The sequence below is a fragment of the Canis aureus genome, chromosome 5 (assembly GCF_053574225.1).
Source record: "Canis aureus isolate CA01 chromosome 5, VMU_Caureus_v.1.0, whole genome shotgun sequence".
Lineage (NCBI taxonomy): Eukaryota > Metazoa > Chordata > Mammalia > Carnivora > Canidae > Canis > Canis aureus.
Window position 1 is genome coordinate 3,796,869 of NC_135615.1, and position 25,433 is coordinate 3,822,301.

At 37.1% G+C, this 25,433-nt stretch overlaps 1 protein-coding gene and 1 long non-coding RNA gene across 19 annotated transcripts in view; one reads left to right on the forward strand and one right to left on the reverse strand.

The window, feature by feature from the left end:
• Positions 1-25,433, forward strand: part of LOC144313624 (uncharacterized) — a 241,323-nt gene that overhangs the window by 22,943 nt on the left and 192,947 nt on the right. For 9 of the 17 annotated variants that reach the window (XR_013379244.1, XR_013379245.1, XR_013379242.1 and 6 more), the window contains exon 3: positions 8,850-8,958. This is a non-coding gene — a long non-coding RNA (uncharacterized LOC144313624). The other 8 variants (XR_013379238.1, XR_013379237.1, XR_013379236.1 and 5 more) reach the window with 8 other exon arrangements.
• Positions 19,999-25,433, reverse strand: part of LOC144313623 (large ribosomal subunit protein eL36-like) — a 54,030-nt gene continuing 48,595 nt past the window's right edge. For both annotated transcript variants that reach the window (XM_077896662.1, XM_077896663.1), the window contains one exon: positions 19,999-20,284. In XM_077896662.1, coding sequence (XP_077752788.1) covers positions 20,038-20,284 — 247 coding nt within the window. In that variant the 3' untranslated portion in view covers positions 19,999-20,037. The remainder of the gene's footprint in view (positions 20,285-25,433) is intronic.

The following is a 25,433-nucleotide window of genomic DNA, read 5'->3' on the forward strand; positions in this document are numbered from 1 at the left end:
TCATGAATAAATAAAAATAAAATAAGAGTCTAGATCTGTTTTACTGATTAAATAAATCAATTTGGTTGAATCTTGTGAAGAAATTTGAATACTTCCCTGGAAGGAACATGCTTTTTCATGTATTTTGGTGGAACTTCTCTTTTACTGTGAATACCCTATCATGGATACCTGACTTCATGTTAAATACTGGGGCAGATGATTTTAGAGAGCTCCCAACTGACACCCAGCAACTTAATTTTCCAAGAATTTATTAAATGACTGTTATACATTAAGCACTGTCTAGGTTGTGGTTATGTTATTCAGTTTCATAGGTGCTTGCAATGGACTGAGTGTGTCCTCTCCACTCCCCATTTATAATGTTGAAATTGTAGCTTCCAATAAGATGGTATTACGAGCGGGAGACTTTGGGTGGTGATTCACCCGCATGAGGGGGATTAATGACCTTATGAAAGGAAACCTAGACAGCCCTCTTTGTACCATGAAAATACAAGGAAGAAGTCAGCAATTTATAACATGGAGGGGCGCTCTCACCAGAACCAGACCCTACTGGAATCCTGATCTCGGACAGCCAGCCTCCAGGACTATGAGAAGTACATTTAAATTGTTCCTAAGCCACCCAGTCTATGGTACTTTGTAATAGTAGTCTAAGCTGACTAAAACTAAATTATTTAGGTTCTAGTACCTTAGCAGCCTATGTAAGCAAACCAGAACCAGCGGCCTATGTAAGGAAACCAAAACCCAGCCACTTGGAATTTGCCTCCTCAGCTGTTACCTAACCTAGTCAAGTTCCTTGTTATGCAAATAAGGAAAGCAACCCTGCATCAGCCAATTCATGTTTGCCTGGCATAACTTTTGTTCATGCTAACTTTGGGCTATAAAACTGTAGCTTCGTATTGCTCTTCACAGCTCTTTTGTTTTGTTGATTGGATGATTTCTAATTCACGGAATTGCTTAAAAAAAAAAAAAAGCCATCTAAATCCAAAAATTAAGTTTCTGTGGTATTTTCTAACACTCTTTTGAAATGACTTTTTAAAAAAGATTTTATTTATTTGAGAGAGAGTGGAGGGGGGTGAGGAGCAGAGGCAGAAGGAGAAGCAGGATCTCCACTGAGCAGGGAGCCCAATGAAGGGCTTGATCCCAGGACCCTGGGATTGTGACTGGCCGAAGGCAGAACCACCCAGGTACCCCTGAAATGAATTTGAGTAGCTTTCTTTTAGAGGTCCAAACATCACTGATCAAAATCTTCTGTGACATTGCAAGTCCTAGAGAAAATAAGACATGCACATATCATTTTTTATTACCTAATAAAACTTAAAGGAACTCTGGTTATATTAAGATCCTTCTGTCATGAGATTTTGGGTAGGGAGAGGAGGCAGAAATTGAGTTCTGACATTATTTCTCAGAAAGGTCATTCATTAAGTTTACTCTTTCTATGATATTCCCAATAAACTGATTTGGAAGTTATCAAATGGAAATGGATTATTATCTTAGAGAAGATGCCTTTATGACCAATGTGATAATCAGAATGCTGCTTAGATTGCCAAAGAGGGCAGAGGGTGAGTTATAGCAGAAACACCTGAAGAAGGACAGTTACAGATTAGAGCACTCATTCTGGGCTGGTAGTTCATACCAGTGGTATGCCAGATGCTCCCTCACACTGGAGTGGAGCACAGCATTCTCAGCAAGAATTGATTAAAGAAGAGTGCTATTGAAGGATACACTGTGTAGTTTTAATTTGTGTAGAAAGAAAACATGAAATCTGGAGTTTTGCAACGGGTCCCAAGAAGTAGAATTTTGGAGTTAATTTAACTGTAGGGGAAGAAAGGAACAGAAGATTTTGGAAACATGGGTCTGCCAGGTGAAATTCAGTCCTAGGGCAAGATATGTCAAGGTTTCCCCTGACATTTCCTCTTATCTGCTGCCAATGGCACGTTTGTTTCAGATTGGGATGTTGGTGGTGGAGGGTTCCATATTCATGTGCAGTGTGGGGCTTGTGAGAGCTGGATCTGCAACTCTACTGTCAGGAGAAGGTTGCTATAACTTGTGCCAATTATCCTCAAAACCAGCCTAGATCCAGCTTTCTTCCTTCTTCTGCCCTACCATGCCTCTTTTCCACTTCCCCTGCTTGTCCTAAAATCTTTTAGGCCCCAGGCCCACAGCATCATAGTGCTGATTAATACCACAAATTCATAAAAACATTTTTTTAGTTTCTTGTGGGAGGAGTTTTTGTTTTGTTTTGAAAGTGTAAACTAAATGGGAAGAGATCTTCAATTTTTAGATTAGTAGAATTGGGATTTGCTTATTTCTTTAATTCTGAGGAGCTGGATAAGACAACAGTGTGCAAAATCAAGTAACATGCAAAGATGGTGAAGCTGTTCTTTAACTATGCCAGGATTTACGGCCAATAAGGCACTTAAATGTCAGATATTTTTTCACCTTTAATCCTCATTCTACCTTGTGATGTTCTCATGTCTTATGTAGAAACCAAGACTTGTCACAGAATATTAAGAATTAGGTTGCAAGTTCAACATCTCCTTGACTCCATGGTGCATTTTGTTAACCCTCCCTGCAAAAGTGTCTGGTCTGTGATCTCAAAGTTTATCTAGACTGACTTTCAAGGAGTGCATGATAGACAATTACCCTCAGAATAACAAAGCCACTTTCTATTTTAGAACACCTATTATTAAAGAAATTGAAGCTTTTGTTAGATACTCATTTGCACAGGTCAGAATAAGTGTAGAGAATTCCCTCAGTGTATTCTCTCAGGGAGGTCTTTCTCCCTAAAGGTCTTGAAGAGCAGAAAAAATGGAAGGCAGGATTTATGTTTCATTTGGACAAGTGGTCACATACTGTGTATGATTGTGCAGTTGGATTGCCAAGGGCCTCCTGCCACTTCCAAAATAATTCTGTCACCATGATGACACATTATTAGTCATTTTCACAATTAGAAATTCATCCTTTTGAGTTAAATTAATCTCTAGAACTCCCTTGAAGGTCTACAAGTGGTAGAAGTCTCGCTAAAATAACATATTAAAACTTTAGCCTGAATGATTTGATATTAGCAAATTCTTGAAATAACAGGAAAAAGACAAATATATAAAAAGTGTTAAACAGTGATTAAATAGTAAAAAAAAGTAAAATTGTAAATAGTAAAATTTGTAAATAGTTAAAATTGTAAATAGTTTAACGCTAGAAAATGAATGAAAACATGGGATGGGATTTGGGAAAAGAGGGAGAAGCAGAAGCAAGGTGTGAACATGGTGGTAAGCTGATAGAGTACAGGACATTGAAAGGGGCAGGGAGGTGAAGAAAGGGAGGGTGAGACAGCTATGACCTGCTACAGAGGTTAAATTCAGCTAGATGCCCTCTCTGTTATCACAGCAGAAATAAGGCAGAAATATGCCCATGATCTCTTACAGGCACTTTTGGTTTCATTGTCTTAAGGCACATAGAGCTTTACTTTATTTAAACTTACACATTTCAGACAAAGGTGATCACAAACTTAAAGAAATGAGAGAAAGAAAGAAATGTGATACTAAAAGCAGAGAAACAAAAATTCTAAACTTCTTTCTTTGTAAAACATGAAAGTTTTTTGGATTTACCAAAAAAACCCAATTCTGGAAAAATCAACTACAATGGGTCATTCAATGTGAAGTTTATGTGTACCGCCAGCAGATGGTCATCTAGCTTCCTGGATTTCCTGTATATACTGTTTAAATTGAAAATGGTGGAAAGAGTAAATTATGTGACAGTGAAAACTTCCTTACCATTTTAGAGCTAGTATAGAAACAGGCCAAATAATAAATGTATAAAAGGCACATGTCCCTGAGAAGAGCCAAAGCAACTATGAAGGGACCCATAAGAGGAAGGTTTAGAAAGAACATGGATACAGACTTGTGGGATCATGTAAACCTGATCTTTGGAAGATGTGTCACGATAGCCGTAGGCATGTAGTGGTTAAAGGAACATGATTGATTAAAATGGAGAGAGGTTTTCCTACACACAGTGTAGGCTCTGGTCCAATCTTAACCCATTGGGATTGGAAATGATGTTGACTTTCCAGGGAGCCATGTACCTGAACTAGTTTTAGATGGATTTCTGGGGATGTGGAGGCAGTGGCACCACAACCTTCTCCCATGTCCTTTTCAGGAGCAAACTTTTCTTCTGAAATACTTTCTATTAAAGACTTCCAGAAAGTGAGCTTAAATGGTGGGAAGAGGAGTCAGTGAGAGCTAACTCTAAATTATTAATCCAGGATGCACATCAGAATGGGCCCAAAGCCCTTCAGATCCATCCTCTCATTCCCTAAGCCTTTAGTTGGCTGCTAGTTTGGAGAGGAGAGAGTGAGCGAGAAAGATTGGGTCTGCCTATCAGACACAGCCAAGACAGAACAACTCCAGGCACTATAGGGTCAAGGCAGAATTATATATGTGCTGATTCTGGTCTTTCCAACGTAATCCACATTTAGAATACAACTGTATGCACCTATATTGTTGGATTTGTTCCCAACCAAGATGTAAGGGGCCATAGAAGTGAGCAATTCAAGATTTGCTTTGTGATTGAATCCCACACTGAAGGGAGATTAAATTCAGTTATCTTAAGTTTGGACCAGGCAACAAAATGTTGCCCCAACCTTTTAAAAGGCAAGGCCAAAGGGGCCGGTGTCTGTATAGGGTATCATTTCCAGATGATTGAGTGTATAGGGTATAGGATCCTCTCTCTTTAGTTTGCCTTCTTTCTGAGGTTCAATGAGCAGCTGCTGGTGGAAATATGCATCTGGTACTAAATGGCACAGCTGCGTGCATTTCACCAGGCTTCAGGGTTTATAAATTTGTGGTAGAACTTTGGAGAATTTCAGGGACTGCCACCCTTATAGAATAGGGAAGGAAAATTGATATAGCTCTGCATGCCTACTATTCATTTTAATGAGTGGCTCTGAGAGACAAGCAGGCTGCTAAACCACTTATTTTTCAGTTAATACCAGAACTGACTAGAAATACATTCAGAAGGAAAACACAGTAATTAATTTGTCACTGAAACCTGAGGGGTCCGGCTCCACTTATAAGTGATAATGAATGTTTTGCATGTAATTAGCAAGAATAATTAGCACATTCCTGGTAACAAATAGACTGACTGGTACTCTGCAAACAAAATTAATTGTTGTGCTAACGGAGGCAATTGTGTCTCTTTATTGTCTGACAATGTCCCTTATTTCACTAATACCTACTTTAGACCTCTGTGGCTTTGTGCAGATAGGAAGGGGAATCTATAAAATTGTCCCTCTTCCATCTGCTTCTCAGAAATTTCGGCACCACCAGGAGATTTGTTTGTCAAAACTTGTTAAACAATTTGTAATCTTTAACATGTGTTTTACTGTATTAATGGATGAACCCATCAAATCAACTTACTGGTTAAACCAGGAAAGCTACTCAAATCAATCCAATGCTGACATTTTTAAACTCTGGAGCTTTTATTCTATTTTTTTTTTTTTTTTTTACCTTCCCTTCCAGTTTCCAATGTTTCCAATGAAAACATTGAACTAGAAATGAGAGGGGGGAAAATTTCCAGTTAAACTTTCCTGTTGCATCCTGAGATGACTTTTGCCACCTTAGAGTGGGTCTGTATTGCAGGTCTGCTTGTGTTTGCAGCCTGCAATTGTGCTGCTAAAAAGAAACACAGGGAATTCATCTTATGGTCCTGGAAACCATCCTAAACAACATTTAAAATTAACACACACAGTAGGCTTCTACCTTCCTAACTTTAAAACACAGTTTTTGAACTTCTAAGGCTTACAATATGGGAAATAATTTCAATAATCAAATATTCTAGTAATTCTTGGAATATTTGCAGAAGCTGAGAACCCTGTGGCATACCCTCTAATAGGACTGCATCCCTGTGGGTGCTCTCCACAGCATAGGCATAATAAATGATCATATCAATTGAACAGAAATTGAATTTAGGTGCTGGTGGGTACAGTGACAATTATTTTCCTATGACTCTCCTAATAAGAACCTGAGTTTTTGAACTTTTACCTTTGGGAAGTGAAACCAATATTTTATAAAAAATGAGTTCCTACTATAAGTAAATTTGACAAGGGATTCTCAGATAATGGTGCACTTACAATTCTTGGTTTATTCCTACTTACATTGCAACTTATTTCACATTGTCCTAAAATTAGTTCTATATTTATCAGGTAGTAAACCGCTTGATGGAAGAGGCTACGTCAAATTATCCTCATATTTCCAACACCCAGCAAAGTGCCCTTTGAGGAATGTTTTGTTTTAATGAACAATCATGGAGAAAGGATTAGAGCCAATCATTTCCAGCTGATTGAGTATAGATGTAAAAGGACAGTTATTTTCTCATGGCCATCCTATTAGGAACCTGAGTTTTTAAGCTCTTACTTTTGGAAGGTGAAACAAATATTTTGTGTAAATTTCCTTTGATAAATTGACCACCAGCTTTAAACAGAATAAATTTATAGCTAATTATTTGGCCTTTAAGCTTTCCTCTTATGTGAAAGCATGCTATGAATTTTGCAGTTAGGTTGTGATCACTTCTTACACTGATGTTATACTGATATATGCCCAGAATTTCCATTAATCTGGTTGAAATGATCACATGCAGTTTTGGCAAAAATAGATAGTGATGCATTATGTTCTTCATCAGTCAGTCAGGAGAAGGAAGATTACTCTAAAAGGGAGAAAGTTGCATAAGCCAAAATTTTAACAAGTGGAAAGATAAACTAAGATCTACTTTTTGTTGGAGATAAACTGGTTTGTCTTTTAACTGGGTCCTTAAATTCAAGATTAGAAGCTGGATTTGCATTTCCTGTCCCTTTTACATTCTCATTTGTAATTAATAAGGATTAATTAGGAAGGTGGCATTGACTAAATTCTTAACGCAAATTTAGAGATTTTATTAGGCTAAAAAAATTACATTGCAGGCAGCCCGGTTGGCTCAGCAGTTTAGTGCTGCCTTCAGCCCAGGGCCTGATCCTGGAGACCCAGGATAGAGTCCCACGTCAGGCTCCCTGCATGGAGCCTGCTTCCCCCTCTGCCTGTGTCTCTGCACACCCCGCCCCCCGCCCACCCCATGAATAAATAAAAAATTACTTTGAATTGTTTTACATTGTTTAGCATTCAGGAAGGATGCGTGAATCAAGAGAGCTTTCTTTTTCCTGGGTATAACCTCCAGTAGGGTTTCCACTGGGTGTTCAGAAAAAGAAAACAAATATTAGATTTTTTTTGGGTACAAGCAGTAGGAGTTATAATTATTTTGTATACATGTGATGATATACTAGAACTCAGCATTTTCATGGTGTTAGGTAAAATCATAAGTTTGCAAATGTTTCCAGCTTGTCTTGTACTAACTCCAGGTTTGGACTTTTTCTTTCTTCCTCTTCTTTAGCCATTCTTGTCAGTTCTGTGTCCTGTGCTGTGGTAGAAGACAGTGAGAGTCAGGAGCCATCATGGGGTGAGAGGATCATTTCTGGCTGACAGGATGTTGCTGGGCAGCTAGGATGTTTTTCAGCTGTGATTTTTGCATAAGTACAGCAAGAATCCTTTCCAAATGCTCAATGGAAATGGAAAAGTGTATTTTATGAGTAATAAGATGCTATGGAATTTGGTCAGTTGAGAAGAGTGTAATCTGGGGTGTGTGGGTCCGGCCTGTCAGAATTCTGAAACATCTTTAAGTCAGGAGTTCCTGGCAGTATACTCCATCCTTGGTTTGCATGGTGTTTTGTTTTTCACTTATATTCAGACTAACTGAAAGAACATAGTGGATGCATAGTAGAAGGAAATTAGGTGTAGAGGTTAAAGAAATCAGGACGAGAACATACTCTTAACATGCATTGAAATAAAGGACATATGTCTGTTCTGCTCTGGAAATCTACTGATACTAATGAATGGTCTTTTAAGTCTCAGGAATTAGGCCTAAGAAGTTAGAAACAATAGCTGACTTAAATGTGAAACAAAGAAGCAGCTCTTTTAATATTAAAATCCCTATTAAAATTCTTCAAGCAAAATTTTAGGTCACTTTCAGGAAGAGCTTTTTTTAATTGCTTACACCTGACTGATTCCTCAAGCACACAGGGCATCCTTCATTCTTTCCATCCAAATGTATATACAGATAGAGCTTTTCAGTATGCGGAGTCCACACTGTAGTATAATGGAGCAAATGTCCATAATCATGAATCCCTCCCTCGTTGCCCTCCTACAACCCTCTGGACCCTTTCTTCCCCAAGCCTGGTACTTAACTTACTTACTAGGACTTAACTTACTTGAACTTAACTTACTAGTTTGATTTTCTCTGAACCAGAGCAATGTACTCATGGAGTGATTTTTAAGGTTGAGTAACTGTGTCTGCAGGTGTTTGACATTTAAACCTTGAAGCTGAAACAGGAGTCTGGTCTCTCTGTATCCATTCATGATGAATGTCCTTGAAATATTCCAGTTAAATCTTTAGCTGCAGTCAGTTTGCACTTCAACTGTGGACATCATTAGGAAATGGAAAAAAGGAGTCTTTCTTCATTTATAATTGGGAGGGCAGCCAGTTCTGGAAACAAGAAGCTTTCTTCTGAGTTGGCATAGTCTGACTCCCCCTACCCTTCCCGCGCCCTCCCGCAGGTCAGAGTAAAAACTGGTGAACCCAGGAGAGGTTAAGTGTCCATATGTTGACTAATATTTGGCAACCAAATGTTTTAAACCATCTATATACTGTTAGAGTATATAAACTCTAGCAGAGCAGATCTGTGTGAAGCTTCATAACATTCCAAAGGAGTAAAATCTCCTTGACTCTTGGACTACCAATGTCATTGCACTAATGGACGATTCTATCAATTGCAGGAAATAACCTAAATAATTTTTGAGCAAGATTGAAACAAATATTACAATAGTCACAAGGCTGATTCTGAGGAGTGGTTGGTCATTTCCTTCACTTCCTCTACTAGGACGGGTGAGTCCCCCTGTTTAAGTTGATTAACTATTCAATTTGATAACTTTCCAATAAATCGTAATGTTTTTTTACTGATATATTAATTCTCATCTATGGGAGGAACACTTTGTTGCCTCAAGGCTATCCTATATATTCTATAGGTGTTTGGGACATGTATGGGCCACCACCACATTCATGTATGTCAAACATGAGGCTTTTTCTGGAATGCACTACTCATTCAGTGTGACTTGACTGGCCCCTTATGGGAAGGGTGGGGACAAACTGAAAGGAATAACTGAAATCACACCAAAACAAATTTAGAAGAAAAATAGTGTAGAGTTTCATGGCATCAGCCCTAAGCTTGAGAATCCCAGTGTCTCACCCCAAAGGGGGTCTTTCTGATCTCATTAATTTCACAAGTGAGTTTGAGCTCATTGACTACACACTTAGCCTGCATACATTAGATAGACACCGCTTTGAACTTTAAAGCACTTTTCAAAGTTTCTTCTTTTACTATTACTTTACAGTCATGTCCTAGGAATAGTAATGTGCACATCCACAACTAACACTTGCTCAGCACTTTGTAGCTTACTCTAGCACCTGGTGAGGACTTCCACATCGACAATTTTCCCCACTCGTCTGCCCATCTTCAGAGCAGGCCAGGCCAGGGAGCAATAATCAGCACAAGGTAGATGATAAATGTATATTTCCATTTGATCTTCATAATAGCACTGAGATAAATAGATCCAGAGAGAGGGGATGCATTCCTCATGGCCCTAGTAGAGAATGACAGAGCCAGAACTCAAACCCACACGTTCTGACCTCCAGTGCAAGCTCATTTCATGCCACCATTACTGATGAGGAACTGTCATTAACAGTTTAAATAGTGGTAAGGCATACAGGATGTTCTGGAAAGCCCCTAGTCTTATATTCCTCTTTTGTCAACCATCCTCATTGACTGTACAGTGAAATCATATGAGGTACCTAACTGAGGTCTACCAAGTGCCATGTTCTGGAGCAAGTATTTTCTACATATGGACTTGTTAGTTCTTGCAACAGCTTGGAGGTACATACAATCATTATCCTCTTGTTACTGTTGAAGAGACAGAGGCACAGAAGGGTGGAGTAACTTGCCCAGCTTTCAGCCGGAATGGGATCTCAAGCTATCTGTCTCTAGACCTGTGCCCTTAAGTGAAGAGACCTCATGCTTTCATCTACTACAGTGCAATGTGGTGCTGACTTCTATAGTATGATGCCTCGCTAAGCCCATTCTTACCAGGAAACTAATGCCTGAGGTTGAGGCCTTCTGAGGGGATCCTGAGTTAGAAGCTCATATTAGGATGTGTCCTCCCACACTCACCCTTATCCAGCACCCCACCTTTTAGTGCACAAATCCATTCTCTCTCCTTTGAGGAAGGTACATAGAGGAATCAACTTTTCTAGTCCTGGAGAGGGAGACCAGATTCCCTTCTGCTTTCTACATCCAGTTGAAACAACATCATACCACTTTCTTGCAGGCCTGCTTTCTGCATTTTGGCCAGTCTTTAATCTTCCCTGGATCTTTATTCATGTCTTCATATTTCTTTTAAGATATGGACACAAAAATGGACACAGTAGCTTTCATAGACAATTAACTAAAAACTAATTAGAGCTCTGGGTCTATTTTCCAGCATTTGCATATCATTCCTCTATTACTGCATCCCAGCTCCAAGCTAGCTATTGAGTAGCAGCACTGGCTGGTGTTCAATGTGTGAACTTTCTAACTCCCTGGGTCTTGCCAGTCTTGTTAGGGTGGCCTTATTGAAGGAATTTTTTTAACCTCAAGATATGATGACTTACATTAAACTCTTGGACTTCATTCTGGTTTTCACGAGCCATTAATAAATTTTTAAATTTATTAATTCAATATAAACCCCCTTTCATTAAAAGAAAGACTTTTGATAAACGATTATAATCCCATATACACTTTATAAATTATGTTATTTTGTGTAGAAACCTAAAACAAATTGCTAAGACTACACATTCTTGAGCTAACTGACTCATTGGATCACAAACACACAGATATATACACAAGTATCTGAGAAAGGGTTTCTTCACAAGTCCATGGTAAGTTATAGCATGATCATATGCAACTTTGTGCTCTACTATGCTACCAAGGGAAGTGGTGAAAAGTACAACTATTTTAGACTCATGACTGAGTTGGGAAAATACTGGAAAAGGCAGAATCACTACATATTGGCATAAAGACAAACAGATAATTCAGAAAGCTGTGGTATGTTCTACAAGTGTTGGATTCTTTGTGCCAAAAATTTCCTATTCAAATTTAATAGTATTCAATGGATTACACAGAAATATGTTTTTTATTTTATAGCTATAATTTGACCATAAGTCTAATATAATAATGTAATACAGCATTTCACTGTCTATTTGGAGAGAGACAGTTTTTTAGTTATAAAATTACAATCATTGTATTCTCAAGGTACATAAATGAATTCATTACTCAGGACAGATTTAAGCATAGAGTAGTATTTGAATAATGTAAGCCCTTAAGAATATACTTAATTATTCCTAAAATAAATTTAATATTGATAGTGCTTATCTTTATGATTCAAAAATTGGAAAGAACACAAGAAATATCAATATAGAATTAAAATAAAGCTAGTTATAAGTACATCTGATTGTTGTTAATTGCTGTTTAAATAATTATTTTCCTGGTAAGTGTGTTTGTGCACGTGCAGTATGTATACATATGTTGGTGTGTGTGTGCATGCGTGCATGTGGTGTATATGTGTATACATGTGTATGACATGTGCCTGTGCATGCAGTGCATGACCATGCATTTGGTATGTGTATGTGGTACATGTATGTATTGCATACTATGTACATGTTTCCATGTATGCATGTGCACTATGCAGTACATGAACATGCGTGCATGTGTCCATGCATGTGTGTGTACACAAGTATGGTATATGTGCTGTGTGCATGCATGGCATATATACATACATGTGCCTATGTGCCATGTATGGGTGGTACCTGTACATGTATTTTGCCATGCATGCACATGCATGTGCATGTGACGTGCTTGTATGTATAAGTGTGTAATGTGTTGCAAAGCCAGACACAATATGAGTTTAGGCTTCTGCTCTGGCAACTGGCTCTGCCTTCCTGGATCTTGCAGTGTTTGACATTGTCTGAAACAAAAGCTTTACAGCCTGAAGGCTACTAATTACACAGACTACATTTTTCTCCCTGGATTTCTCATGGCATTGCTCGTGACACACACCATTAATGTCCAGATTCTGAAAAAGTTTCTTTTTTCTTGTAATGAGACAAATGTGCATACAGCTGTTTTCAGATACAGATGTTTTCTCATGGTAACCATTGGTTTTCAGCAATACATTCTGGAGGAACAAGAGAGGTTGAGAGGAAATGGGACACTAAGGAAACTTGAGAATGCCCCAGCCAGCCCACCCACCTGTGTTCCATCCTAGTCCAGTTGCATCTCATCTTTATGGTTTTGTCTGTCTTTGCTCATTTTTTTTCCCATTTTTTTGTCCTTCTTACTATTTTACCTTCTCTAATTCCACTGACTATTCCTTAAATTTGAGACTTTTCCATAGTCTAAAACTTGCCAAAGCTCCCTCAACCCACCCTAATCGTAATTTCTCTGTGCATATCCCAGAGCCAGGCACTGTTGTAAGCACTTTTCCATTTTTTATTTTGTATGATCTACCCAATAACTCCCTGAAATAAGTACTATAATTATCTCAATTCTATTGCTTTAGAAAGTAAAAGTAACATTAAACATTTGTTCAAGATCACACAAGTTTTGAACAGAATATTGGGACCAAACCATGTTATGTTTGCTGCTGCCAAATTACACTGCCTACTCTTTCTGCACACTTTTAGCATATGTGTTAGTAATGCATATCCTAATTTTTAGTAATAGGTCATCTGCTCTCTGGACATTGCTTTCTTTGTTTGTTGTGACTAGATCCCATTTGTTCAAAGAGATTGTGATCATACTGTGTCTCTTAACTGGGAGGCTTTCTGTTTATCTTTGGATTTTTCTAAACCATTTTTTTTTTCTAAACCATTTTATTTAGTTTATCCTACTTCTATTATGCTTCAACCACCCCCTTCCTTCTTTCTGTCTTTTCTATATCCTCCCTTTGCATTTCAACTCTTATCATGTGGAAATTAAATTTTATTTGTTATATTGGTTTCCTTTGAACTTGTTAAATGTAAAGTAAATAAGTAACTTTCTTCCTCTTTTAGAAAAATACAAGGTCTTATAACCATACTCCAATAACCCCAACACATGAATTTGCTATTGCTGCCCAATCTTTGAGATTGATCTTCTATTTTGTAAACCTCACATATTAAATGTTACCAGTGTTGATTATTATGTAAACTCCTTATGTTTAATTTTTTTCTAATTTACCAATTTGAATTTACCAGTTTCTTTGCTGGCCATTTCTTTTTATATCATAGATTTTTCCTTTTGGAATCATTTTTCCTTCTTCCTAAAATTCTTTCATTAGAATTTTTTCAGATTTTTAAAAGTCTGATACTGTTTTGATTATTGCTTTGTTCTTAAAATAGAGCTTTGCTCTTGAGGCCTTAGCGTAGCATATACCATTTTATATGGACGGAAAATGTCACCATTTTGGAGGTATTCCACTCTTATTTGTCTTCCACTGTCACTGCTGAGAAGTCGGCTGTCTGTCTAATTGTTCTTTAGTTGGTGATCTAGATTTTCTTTTTGGGTGCTTCTAAGATCTTTTCTCTCCTTAAAAGTGTCCCTCAATTTGACTGGTTTTTGAAGAATTAATGTTTCCTTTGTGTTTACTTGCTTGGGACACTTTGTTTTTCTTTTATTTGTAGATTCATGATTTTAATTGATTCTGAAAAATTTTCAGCTATTATCTGTACATATTTCCTGTACTTTTTACTTTTACTCTTTTGCTAAAATTCCAATTACATGCATGTTAGAGCTTCTCATTCTTTCCTCCAAATCTCGTAACCTCTCATATTTTTCCTTATTTTTCTCCTCTGTACTATATCTTAGTAATTTATCCACATTTATTTCCAGCCTAGCTGAGGCATGTGTTTAGTTTTCCAGGGCAATTTTTTCAGTTCTATTTTCTTATTAACTTACTCGTTATTTTCTTCTTACAATTAACCTCTAAGCTTCACTGGCATATATGTATGTGTGAAGCTGAGAATGTTGAAATAAATGCAGCTGTTCTTACTTCAATAATCAGGCATGTGAATACTGGCCCAATTTTTCATCCTATGTAACTTTATGGGAGCTCTCCCAAGACATGATTCAGATGACTGACCTTAAACAACCACCTCCCTGTTCATCCATCAATCATTCACAAATCCATCTGTTTCTGAGTAGATTATTGCAATTGCACTGAAATATCTAGTGTCTACAGTCTCAGGGGAAATGTGTTGCAATCCTCATCAATGGTAATATTCTTTAAGGAAATGTTAGTATAGAAAAGAAGACTTTCATAATAAATTATAAGTATGACTGCATTATCTCTATTTACTTAAACGAATCCAAAGACAATGATTATAATGATTTGGACTCCACACAATGGAACTAATAGTTTACCAGTAAGGAAAACTTTTCTTCAGGTGAAAGAAAAGCTCCATATTTCCCATTTACTCATGCCTTGACCATAAATGTACTGTTCTAACTTTTGCTTTATTGAAAGTGAATATTTGCCTTAAGTTGCTGAGTTACCAGGTTGTTTTCTTCAGTTGAATCTGTATGTCTTTATTCAGAAGATATCTTTGAATGGAGACATTTACAAATGTTCCATAATGTGAGAAGCTTATAATCGTGTGTGTGTGTGTGTGTGTGTGTGTGTGTGTGTGTGTGTATGTTAGGTATTGAAGGGCAATGAAGGACACAGGAAGAAAGAATGAAAAAGATGTGACTAGTGTCTTTACTTCATTTTCATAATTATATCATTTATAATTGGGATTTCATGTTGAAAATAAAGTATACCCACAATCCCAATCACCAACACCAACCATCTGTCTCAGAAGTACAAGAATCCACCATTTCTACAGGTAATGCTGCTTCCTCTTCCTCTGATACCTCTTTAACTATGGGACACCTCATAAGCTTTTTCTGTTAGTTTCCAGTGAATCCCTCTATAATCCACTTCCTTGGGGGAGATCATTCAGTTCATGGTTTTCAATAACACCTTTATGCCATTGATTTTTAAATATTCATGAACCTAGATGGTACTTTGCAAATTAGTTACAAGCCATCTTCATTTGGATTTCTTTATTCATGTCAAGTTCCACATGTACAAAATCAAAATTATTATCTTCCTCTTCAAATTAATTTTTCTTAACTACTTCATTTACAGAGCCTACCAGGTTGTCTTGTTAAAAATTTTGCAGTTACTTAAAACTCCTTTTATTTCCTCAGCCAAAACTTATTTGTCTACTAGGCATAACAATGGCCAGGACCTATGATAGTTTTGGAAGACCATGACAATGTTTTAACTTCTTTGAAAAGATATAAAAAAATTAGGTTAAAAAACTTGTTTAAATATATAGTACTGGTATATTCCTCTTTATACCAATGAAATCACTATGTATATACATTTTGTGGAAGAAGAGGCTCATGAAAGTGAAAGTGCCTAGCCCTCAGTGACTGATAAGTCCTTCAGTCTTATTGATTCTTTCATGCCATATATCCCTTTCCTTTTCATTTTCCTTTATTGTGATAAGTCTAACTTATTCTTTAGCACTTCAGTTCTGAATAATACCTACTAGTGCTATTGGAATCTTAGGATAACATATGTAAATGGACTGGACAGAGAGGAAGTCTTCCATAAAAGTTAAGTGAACCCAACTTTATGCCTCATAAAATCAGCAAGATTAGAAAGATAATTGGCCTTAAAATCAAGAAAACTAGTGGCTGGGGTATTGATCAATCTGAGTCTTGATTTTCTTACCTTTAAATTAATAACTTTACATTTAAACTTTAAATATGTTTAATAATCAGTCTACTGCCTTACAGTGTGGTGACGGGGACCAATACTTCAATGGAGTTGAAGTAATTGTATAAACTTTTAAGTGTTATACTATGACTTCCTTCATGTTGATTTTTGGACCAAGGACATACACAGACTGAATTTACCAAATGTAAACCCTAACTGGCTTCACTTTCCTTCTTTCACCTAATTTCCCACCAGACTCCCATGTGCTGACCTCTCAGTTCTCCGTCATTCTCACATCCACACCTCTGCTTATAGCAACTCTATCCAGAAATGCTTTTTATGGCTACTATAACTCTGAAATGTATTGCTAACTCTGTATGTATTTTTCCAACCAGTTTCTATACTTCTTAAGGACAGATTTTATTCTCTTTGTTTATCTCACAGAGCAACATCTTCTATATGTTTGATATAATTATTTGATTGCCATGCCTTTATATATGCTGTTCCTCCAGTCACAATATGTCCTCCTTCCCAGCCACCTCTCTATAGCCCACTTATCTTTCAGAGTCTCACTTAAGGCCTGAATTCTTCATACAGTGTTTCCACTACTGTGCCCCTGGGACTTCTTTTTTCACTGAACTTATGTTGCACTTCCTGAATAGTTTAGCACCTGGCTGCATGGCATGTGCCTTTCTAGAAGTGAAAGAAGAGAATGTGCTTAGGTAAAAGCATTGTCCACATGTAAAGTGTTTAAAAAACATTTTGGATTGGCATTTTTTGAGGCTGGTTTATATTTTACATAATTAAAATGGCCGGTGTAAGATAGGTGACCCAAATGCAGACTAAAATAGTATTTTTTGTTGTCACTATTGGGAGAATAGCAGTTCAGGATGTAAAAACTATCAAGGAAATTAAAAGATAGGCATCTGAGGTCCCAATATGGCCTTAAAGAAGCTGACTACAACAATATTCTGGGTAATACATGTGTGGTAACCTAACTCTGTTCCAGGAACCATGAACTGGCTTGACACTTCCCTTCCCTGCCTAATTGCTATGATTAATATTTGCACTTGTAATACAATACTTGGCTCTGTACTATAACAGGGACCCAAAGGTCTCAAAGGTGTTCAATTCCTGAATAACTAAAGTAATTCATGAGTGACCTGAAGGTGCTGAACAGCCTTTATGAATAGCAACTGGCTGTAAGGGTTGAATGTAAGAGCTTTCTGGATTCCTGATGGTATAGGTATGGTGTGTGAATTCTTTCTGTGGCATACGGGAAATATCTAATGACAGCAAATTGCTTATTTTGGACCATTTTGAATCTGGTTTTAACATTAGGGGGAAAACACACCACATCTACTAAGTAAAGAGTCAGACAAGGCATTTTATTGCAGTCTGGTACCAGTGAGTGCTTGTGGCCCACCTCAAGCCTTGAGTTCAGAACCTGAGGAACTGATAGCTGACTGGTAGGTCACACAGAATGAGTTCTCCTGGGGTACATGTCTGCACTGGGACTGGAAACTACAAAACCAGGGGGAGGGAAGTTATGGTAGGGGTGCAGTTGAATAGATTTATGCCTAATTTAACTATAGGTGACCATTGATATATTGCAGTTTGGACACAGTTGGGCATTTTAAGTAGTAGGGCAGGATATTTGGGTATATTTGGGTATTGGTGATCTAGAGACATAGAACTTACCCACCCATAAATGCCCATTAAAATAACCAATTTTCTTCTCTCTCCCTTCCTCTCTATCTCCCTCCCCTTTCTCTCAAACTTTTTGCTATATATACATAATAGAAACCTAGAGAAATTTCTGCTGTATATCTGCTGATGGGCTTGGACTGAAGGGAGAAAAAAACCGGAAAAGTCAAAATAATGGCACTACTCCTTAGCAAAACTATCGCATAGCTGTAGATCATAGGAGTGCCCAACCTAACTTATGGATAAATTCTGCCACTGAAAAGTGAGAATATCTTCATCAGGGGCACAGGTAGTAAATGGAAATGGATTTATAGAACTTCAGGATGTCCAATTCTTAGTCTTCTCCTGACCTATGTGAACCAATAGCTTTAGGATCCCAACAGTTTTTAAGGCTCCCTTACTTGATCTTCACATGGCTGCCACACATAATGAAAGCCTGGAGGAGGGCTTCTTTTGGAGACCCATCTATTTAATATAGAAGTGAGGATTCCTGTGTGGTTATACACACCATGATCTGTAAGGTGTCCATTTCACCTGGATTAATAGCAGAGTATCTACCTTCCAAACCATAGCAGAAGACAACTAAAGAAAGATAAAAACAAAATCCCCTTCTTCTACCCCTTGCCCAACTAAATAATTTTGTACTGACTCAATTTTCTTTTCATTTACATTGGATCAAAGGTTGCTTTGTGAATTTGGAACACAACCAAATTCATTTTTATTTGGCAATACTCAATAACTGGAATGCATAAATCTCCCTATGAATGGAGGGAGCATAGAAAACATATTTTTCTGATTCATTTTTGAAATGGTCACGTTTTTCTGAAAAAAAATTATTATAAGAAACAAGAAATTCAATAAATGCAGTGAATAGATATCTAAGTGAAGAAAATCAAATCAGTGAAACAGAAAGCAAACTTGAAGAATTTTTAGAAAACAAAAAGGAAAATGCGAGAGAGATGAAAACATAAGAGAAAAAAATAATAGCTATGGAGGGCACTTATCAGAGATACAGTCAATGGATAATTAGAATAAGGAAAATAAGTCAAGGGAAAATAAACTTGCTGATAAAACAGAGCAAATTTAATATAAATAATAAGAAACCTTGAAGAAAATTTTCCTGACCTAAAAAAGACTTCAATGAAAATATTTAAAATGATCTAGGTAAAATTATTGAAGACCCACTCCTAGAGATCATACCAAAATTTTAAACACTGGAGACAAAAAAAAAATATTCTATAAGCATTTAGGAAAGAAAGCCATGAATCCATGAGGATAACTGTAGACACACCTTTAAAATAGCAAATACAAGAGGCATCTAGATGGACAGCATAGTCCATTGGGTCCAAGTGCCTGACTCTTGGTTTCAGTTTAGGTCATGGTCTCATGGTTGCCATTTCATGGTTGTGAGATCGGGCCCTGCGTTGGGCTCTGCCCTCAGCATTGAGTCTGCTTGAGAGTCTCTCTTCCTCTCGCTCTGTGTCTCCTGCTTGTGCTCTCTCTCTCTCTAAAATAAATAAATAAATCTTAAAGAAAAGAACAGTAAATAAAAGAAGAAAATTTGGCCTGAAACAAAGAACTTTGAAGAGAAGTAAGCAAACCTGTTGGGGCAGAAACAGATCACTATCCCTAGCATTCACTCTTCCTTGCTTCTTTTTCAAAACAGAAACCTTTGGTTTTGGCTGGTCACCTATCTTTCCAGATAGACATTACATTTCACAGCCTTGCTCCTACTTGGGTGTGCTCATGTGACGGTGTGGGCAAGTAAGATAGGATCAGAATTGATGTGTCAAGTCACCCTCTTGAGACTGCTTGGTTTGGGCTCTTTTGTTCCTTTCCTCAAACTGGAATGTCAGCCTGGACTTTTGGGAGAAGATCAGTACCTGGAGGACTTGCTGGGTCTGCACAAGAAAGGAGTCTAGGTTTCTGAATGAACCTGAGTTGCTGGACTTCTTGGTAAGTGCTGATTACTCCCTTTGCATACAGTTTTTTTTTTTTTAAGATTTCATTTCAATTCAAGCTAGTTAACATATATTGTATTATTTGTTTCAGTGGTAGATTTAAGGATGCATCACTTGGATATAACACCCAGGGCTTATTGCATCAAGTGCCCTCCTCACCTAAACATATGACATTGTTAGGACCATGTAGCCTGTATGCTCACTGAAATGACCAAGCCTTTTGCACACAGGCAAGCTGTCGATTATGAATGATGCCAAGAAAGGCTTTTCTATGAAAAGGAGTGTTTTTTTTTTTTTTTTTTAATGATGATTAAAACCCTTTCCAGTACTGCCTGCTGCCCGCGTCTCTGTGCAGCGCCCCGACCCCCACCCTGACCCCGACCCTCCCGGTGCGCCCGGACCAGCACAAGACCCCGAGGTTCCGAGAAGGCTTTATTATTACGGGGTGGGGAGGGGGGTCAGTCCTTCTTGGGGGCCGCTTTCCGAATGGCCGCCAGCACGTTGCTCAGCTCCTCTGTCTCCCTCTTGGCGCGGACGTGCGTCCCGACCCGCTTCTTGATGAGCCTGAGGGTGCGCTTGTCCTTGGACACCTTGAGCAGCTCCATGGCCCGCCGCTGCACGGGGCGAGGCCGCACACCTCCCGGATCCTGTCCCGCACGAACTTGATGTGCTTTTTCAATAAATGTTTCTGTAGCAATTGGATATCTGTAAGCAAAATAGAAATCTTGACCTAAAACTTATGCCTTACGTAAAAATTAACTCAAAGTGGACCAAAGACTTAAATGTAGAGTGTAAAACTATAAAACTTTTAGAAAAAAATAAAAGGAAATCTTTAGGAGTTAGGCAGAGTTTATAGATAAAACAACAAAAGTATAATCCATAATAGGGAAAATTAATAAATTGTGCCTCATCAAGATTAAAAACTTTTACTCTGTGAAAGCTCATGTGAAGAGAGGGAAAAGACGAACTACATACTGGGCAAAAGTATTGGTAAACCTAATACCAATAGGTTTGAACAAATGATTAGTGTCTAATATATAAAGAACTCTTAAGACTCAACAGTAAAAAACTAAACAATGTTATTAGAAAATACATAAAGTACATGAACAGACATTTCAACAGAGTCAGTATACAGATGGAAAACCAGCCCATGAAAAGATGTTCAACATCATTAGCCATCAGGGAAATGCAAATTAAAACTGCAATGAGATATTACTACATATTTATCAAAACAGCTAAAGTAAAAAAAGTGATGATGCCAAATGTTGGCAAGGATGTGAAAAAGCTGGATCACTCATACATTGTTGGTGGAACATGAAATGGTATAGGCACTCTGGGAAATAGCTTGTCTGTGTCTTAAAAAAATAAAACATGCTATTGTCTTTATCCTAACAATCGTGCTCTTAGGCAGTTATAACAGAGAAATGAAAATTTATGTTCACACAAAAACCTGTACACTGATGTTCAAGCAGTTTTACTTTTTTTTTTTTGTAAAGCGGCTTTACTTTTAAGAGCTCCAAACTGGAAGCAGCCTTGGTGTCCTTCAATAGGCAAATGGTTAAACAAACTGTGGTACAGTTTGTCAGCAATAAAAAAGGAACAAATTATTAATACACTCAATTAATTATTAAAACAATTTGAATTAATCTTCAGGGAATTGTAATGAGTGAAAAACCAATCCCCAAAGTTTATGATTCTATTTATATAACATTTTTGAAATTTGGAAAGCAAGTTAGTGTTTGCCAAAGGTTAAGAGTGTAAGGTGGGTGTGATTTAAAATGGCAACTGTAGGGATCCATGCCATGATGGAGCTGTTCTATATTTTGATGGTGGTGGTAGATACATGAATCTACACAAGTGATAAAACTGTATAGTGTGTGAATGGAACGACATTGTATTATGCTAAGCAAAATAAGTAAGGCAGAGAAAGATAAATACTATATGATTTCACTCATATATGGAATTTAAGAAACAAAAGAGATGAACAGAGGGGAGAGGAATTAAAAATAAAATAAAAACAGAAAGGAAGGCAAACTGTAAGGGACTCTTAACTATAAGAAACAAACAGGGTTGCTGGAGGGGAGGTAGGTGGGACGATGGGGTAACTGGGTGATGGCATTAAGGAGGGCACTTGATGTAATAAGCCCTGGGTGTTATATCCAAGTGATGAATCCTTAAATCTACCACTGAAACAAATAATACAATATATGTTAACTAGCTTGAATTGAAATGAAATCTTAAAAAAAAATTGTAGTGTGCACGTGTGCCCACACACAGACACAAGTAAAAAATGGGGAAATTTGGATAAGATTGGTGGATTCTATAAACGTAAAAATCCTGATTGTGATATCATTTTGCAAAATATTACAATTGAGAAAACTAGGTAAATGGTACATAGAATTAGTCTGTATTTTTTCTTTCAATTGCATGTGACCTTACAATTAGCTCAATAAAAATCTTCAATTAAAAGTGCAGTCATGGGATCCCTGGGTGGCGCAGCGGTTTGGCGCCTGCCTTTGGCCCAGGGCGCAATCCTGGAGACCCAGGATCGAATCCCACGTCGGGCTCCCGGTGCATGGAGCCTGCTTCTCCCTCTGCCTGTGTCTCTGCCTCTCTCTCTCTCTCTCTGTGAGACTATCATAAATAAGTAAAAATAAAAAAAAAAGTGCAGTCATCCAGGAAATATCCAACTACCTTACCTACATAAACTAGTCAAAAACATTTTCTACAACAATGAAAAATAAAACAAAACAAAGAACTTTACTTGGAAAGGACTGAAAGTGAGCTGTGGAACTATAGGTAATTACAAATAAGAATTACATATACAGAGATATTTTAAAGAAACAATCTACATTTCATAAAATATGACATTTATATTTCCAAATAAAATTGATAAAGACTATGTTGGTTGGTGGGTTAGTGCAAAAGTTCCAAGTTTCTTAACTTCTATAAAGACCAAAAAATACTGAGGGGGGCACTTGACAGGATGAGCACTGGGTGTTATACTATATACTGGCAAATTCAACTCCAATAAAAAAATATACCAAAAAAAAAAAAGACCAAAAAATACTGCTTTTGTGATATAACACATCAAGAAAACAAAGATTTAAAAACATATGATCATCTCAATAGATATACAGAGAAGCATTTGACAAAATTCAATATATATTTAATGATAAAAACTCTTAATAAAGTGGGTATAGAAAGAATATACCTTAACATAATAAAGGCTACATATGACAAGTCCATAGCTAACATTCTGAAGGATGAAAAGCTAAAAGCTTTTCTTCTAACATCAGGAATAAAGCAAGAATGCCCATTTTTGCCACTTTTACTCAAGATAGTATTGCAAGTCCCAGACACAACAAATAGGCAAAACAAAAACAAAAACAAAAAGCCAAACCAAAAAACCCCTTACAAAACCCATCCAAATCGGAAAGGAAGAAGTCAAACTATTATTATTTTTAGATGACACGATACTGTATATAGGAAACCCTAAGGACTCCACCAAAAAGGTCAAGAAATAATTCAGTAAAGTCACAGGATACAAAATTAACATACAGAAATCAGTTGTTTTTCTATACACTAGTAATGAGCTATTAAAGCTCATTAGTAAGAGAAATTAATAAATCAATCCCATTTACAAAAGAATGAAACACCTAGTTGAACAAATGTAACTTAGGAAGTGAAAGGTCTGTACTCTGAAAGCTATAAGGCATTGATGAAAGAAATCTTGATAAAGAAGAACAAAGAAAGGTATCATGCTCCTGGATTTCAAACTGTGCTACAAAGCTATAGTAATCCAAACAGTATGGTACTGGAATCAACACAGACACACAGGTCAATGGAACAGAACAGAGAGCTCAGAAATAAATCCACCATCATATGGTCAATTAATCTATGAGAAAGGAGACAAGGATATACATGGGAAAAAGACAGCATGTGAAAGAATGAAACTGAACCAGTTTCTTACACCATACAGGAAAACGAAATGAATTAAAATCCTAAATGAGGGCAGTCCTGGTAGCTCAGCGGTTGAGGTTTAGCGCCGCCTTCAGTCCAGGGTGTGATCCTGGAGACTAGGGATCGAGTCTCAAGTCGGCTTCCTGCATGGAGCCTGCTTCTCCCTCTGCCTTGTGTCTCTTCCTCTCTCTCTCTCTCATAAATAAAATCTTTAAAAACAAATCCTAAATGAAAAAACTGAAACCATTAAAATCCTAGAAGAAAACATAGGCAGTAAGCTTTTTGACATTGATCTTAGTAATGGTTTTGTTTTGTTTTGTTTTGTTTTGTTTTTTTTGACCAGGCTCCTCAAGCAAGGGCAACAAAAGATAAAATGAATGGCATTACATCAAACTAAAGAGGTTTTTCCCAGTGCAAGAAATGATCAACAAAATGAAAAGGCAACTTACTGAGTGGGAGAAGATATTTTCAAACCATACATCTGACAAAGGATTAATATCCAAAATATATACAGAACATACACAACTAAATATCAAAAACCAAAAACAACCCAATTAAAAAATGGGTAGAGGACTTCAGTAGACATTTTCCTAAGGAAGACATACAGATGGCACGTGAAAAGATGCTAAACATCATTCATCATCAGGGAAATGCAAATCAAAACCACAATAAGATATTACCTCACCCCTGTCAGATTGGCTATTATCACAAAGACAAAAAACAAGTGTTGAAGATGTGGAGAAAAGGAAACCCTTATATGTTGCTGGTGGGAATGCAATTTAGTGCAATGGCTATTGAAAACAGTAGGGAGTGGCTCCAAAAATTAAAAATAAAACTACCATATGATATAGCAATTCCACTTCTGGATATTTATTTGAAGAAAACAAAAACATCAATTCCAAGAGATATATGTACCCCTATGTTCATTGCAATATTATTTATAATAGCTAAGAGATAGAAGTAACCAATAGGTGAATCGATAAAGACAATGTACTGTGTGTATATATGGAATATTAATCATTGTTTACATATGTATATACACAGTGGGATATTAATCATAAAAAAGGATGAAATCTTGCCATTTGCAACCATACGGATGGACCTAAAGGATATTATGTTAAGTGAAATAGAGAGAGAAATACAAATACCCTATGATTTCACTTGTATGTGGAATCTAAAAACCAAAACAAACAAAATGAAACAGAAATACGCTTATAGATACAGGAAACAAACTGTTGGTTACCAGAAAGGCAGGGATTGGGAGCGAGTGAAATGGGTAAAGGGATTAAGAGGTACAAATTTCTAATTATAAAATAGGTAAGTCATGAGGATAAAATGTATAGCATAGGGAATATAGTCAATAAGTAATAACTTTGCATGATAACCGATGGTAACTAGAGTTATCATGGGGATCATTTTGTAATGCATAAAAATATCAAATCAGAATATCAATAGGATCAAATATCAATATCAATAGGATATTGCATATCAATTATACTTCAATACAAATTGCTTTGTTATTGCTAATTAAATGCATATATAAGAATTGTTTTGGAAAACTTGGTTGGCTATCATAAGAATTAAAAACACAAATTCTGCCAACTATGCAGTCTATAAACACCGCCCCCCCACAAAACCTCTAAGAAACATTATTAAAATAAGTAAGATGATATAAATAAGATCAAATCAGTCATAAGAGATCCAAAATGAGACCTATGCTTTATTAAAAGATTTGTGGTCTGGAATTTAGTTAAAGATAGTATTGTACTCTTTAAAAAGCCTGGAAGTAGAGGGACTTGAAATGCTGAGTTAGGGCTGGGACACCTTGGAGCCTGAGCTGGGGGCAGGGGTCAGAATGGCTCAGTCCACATGTTGTAGAGTCTGGAGTTTG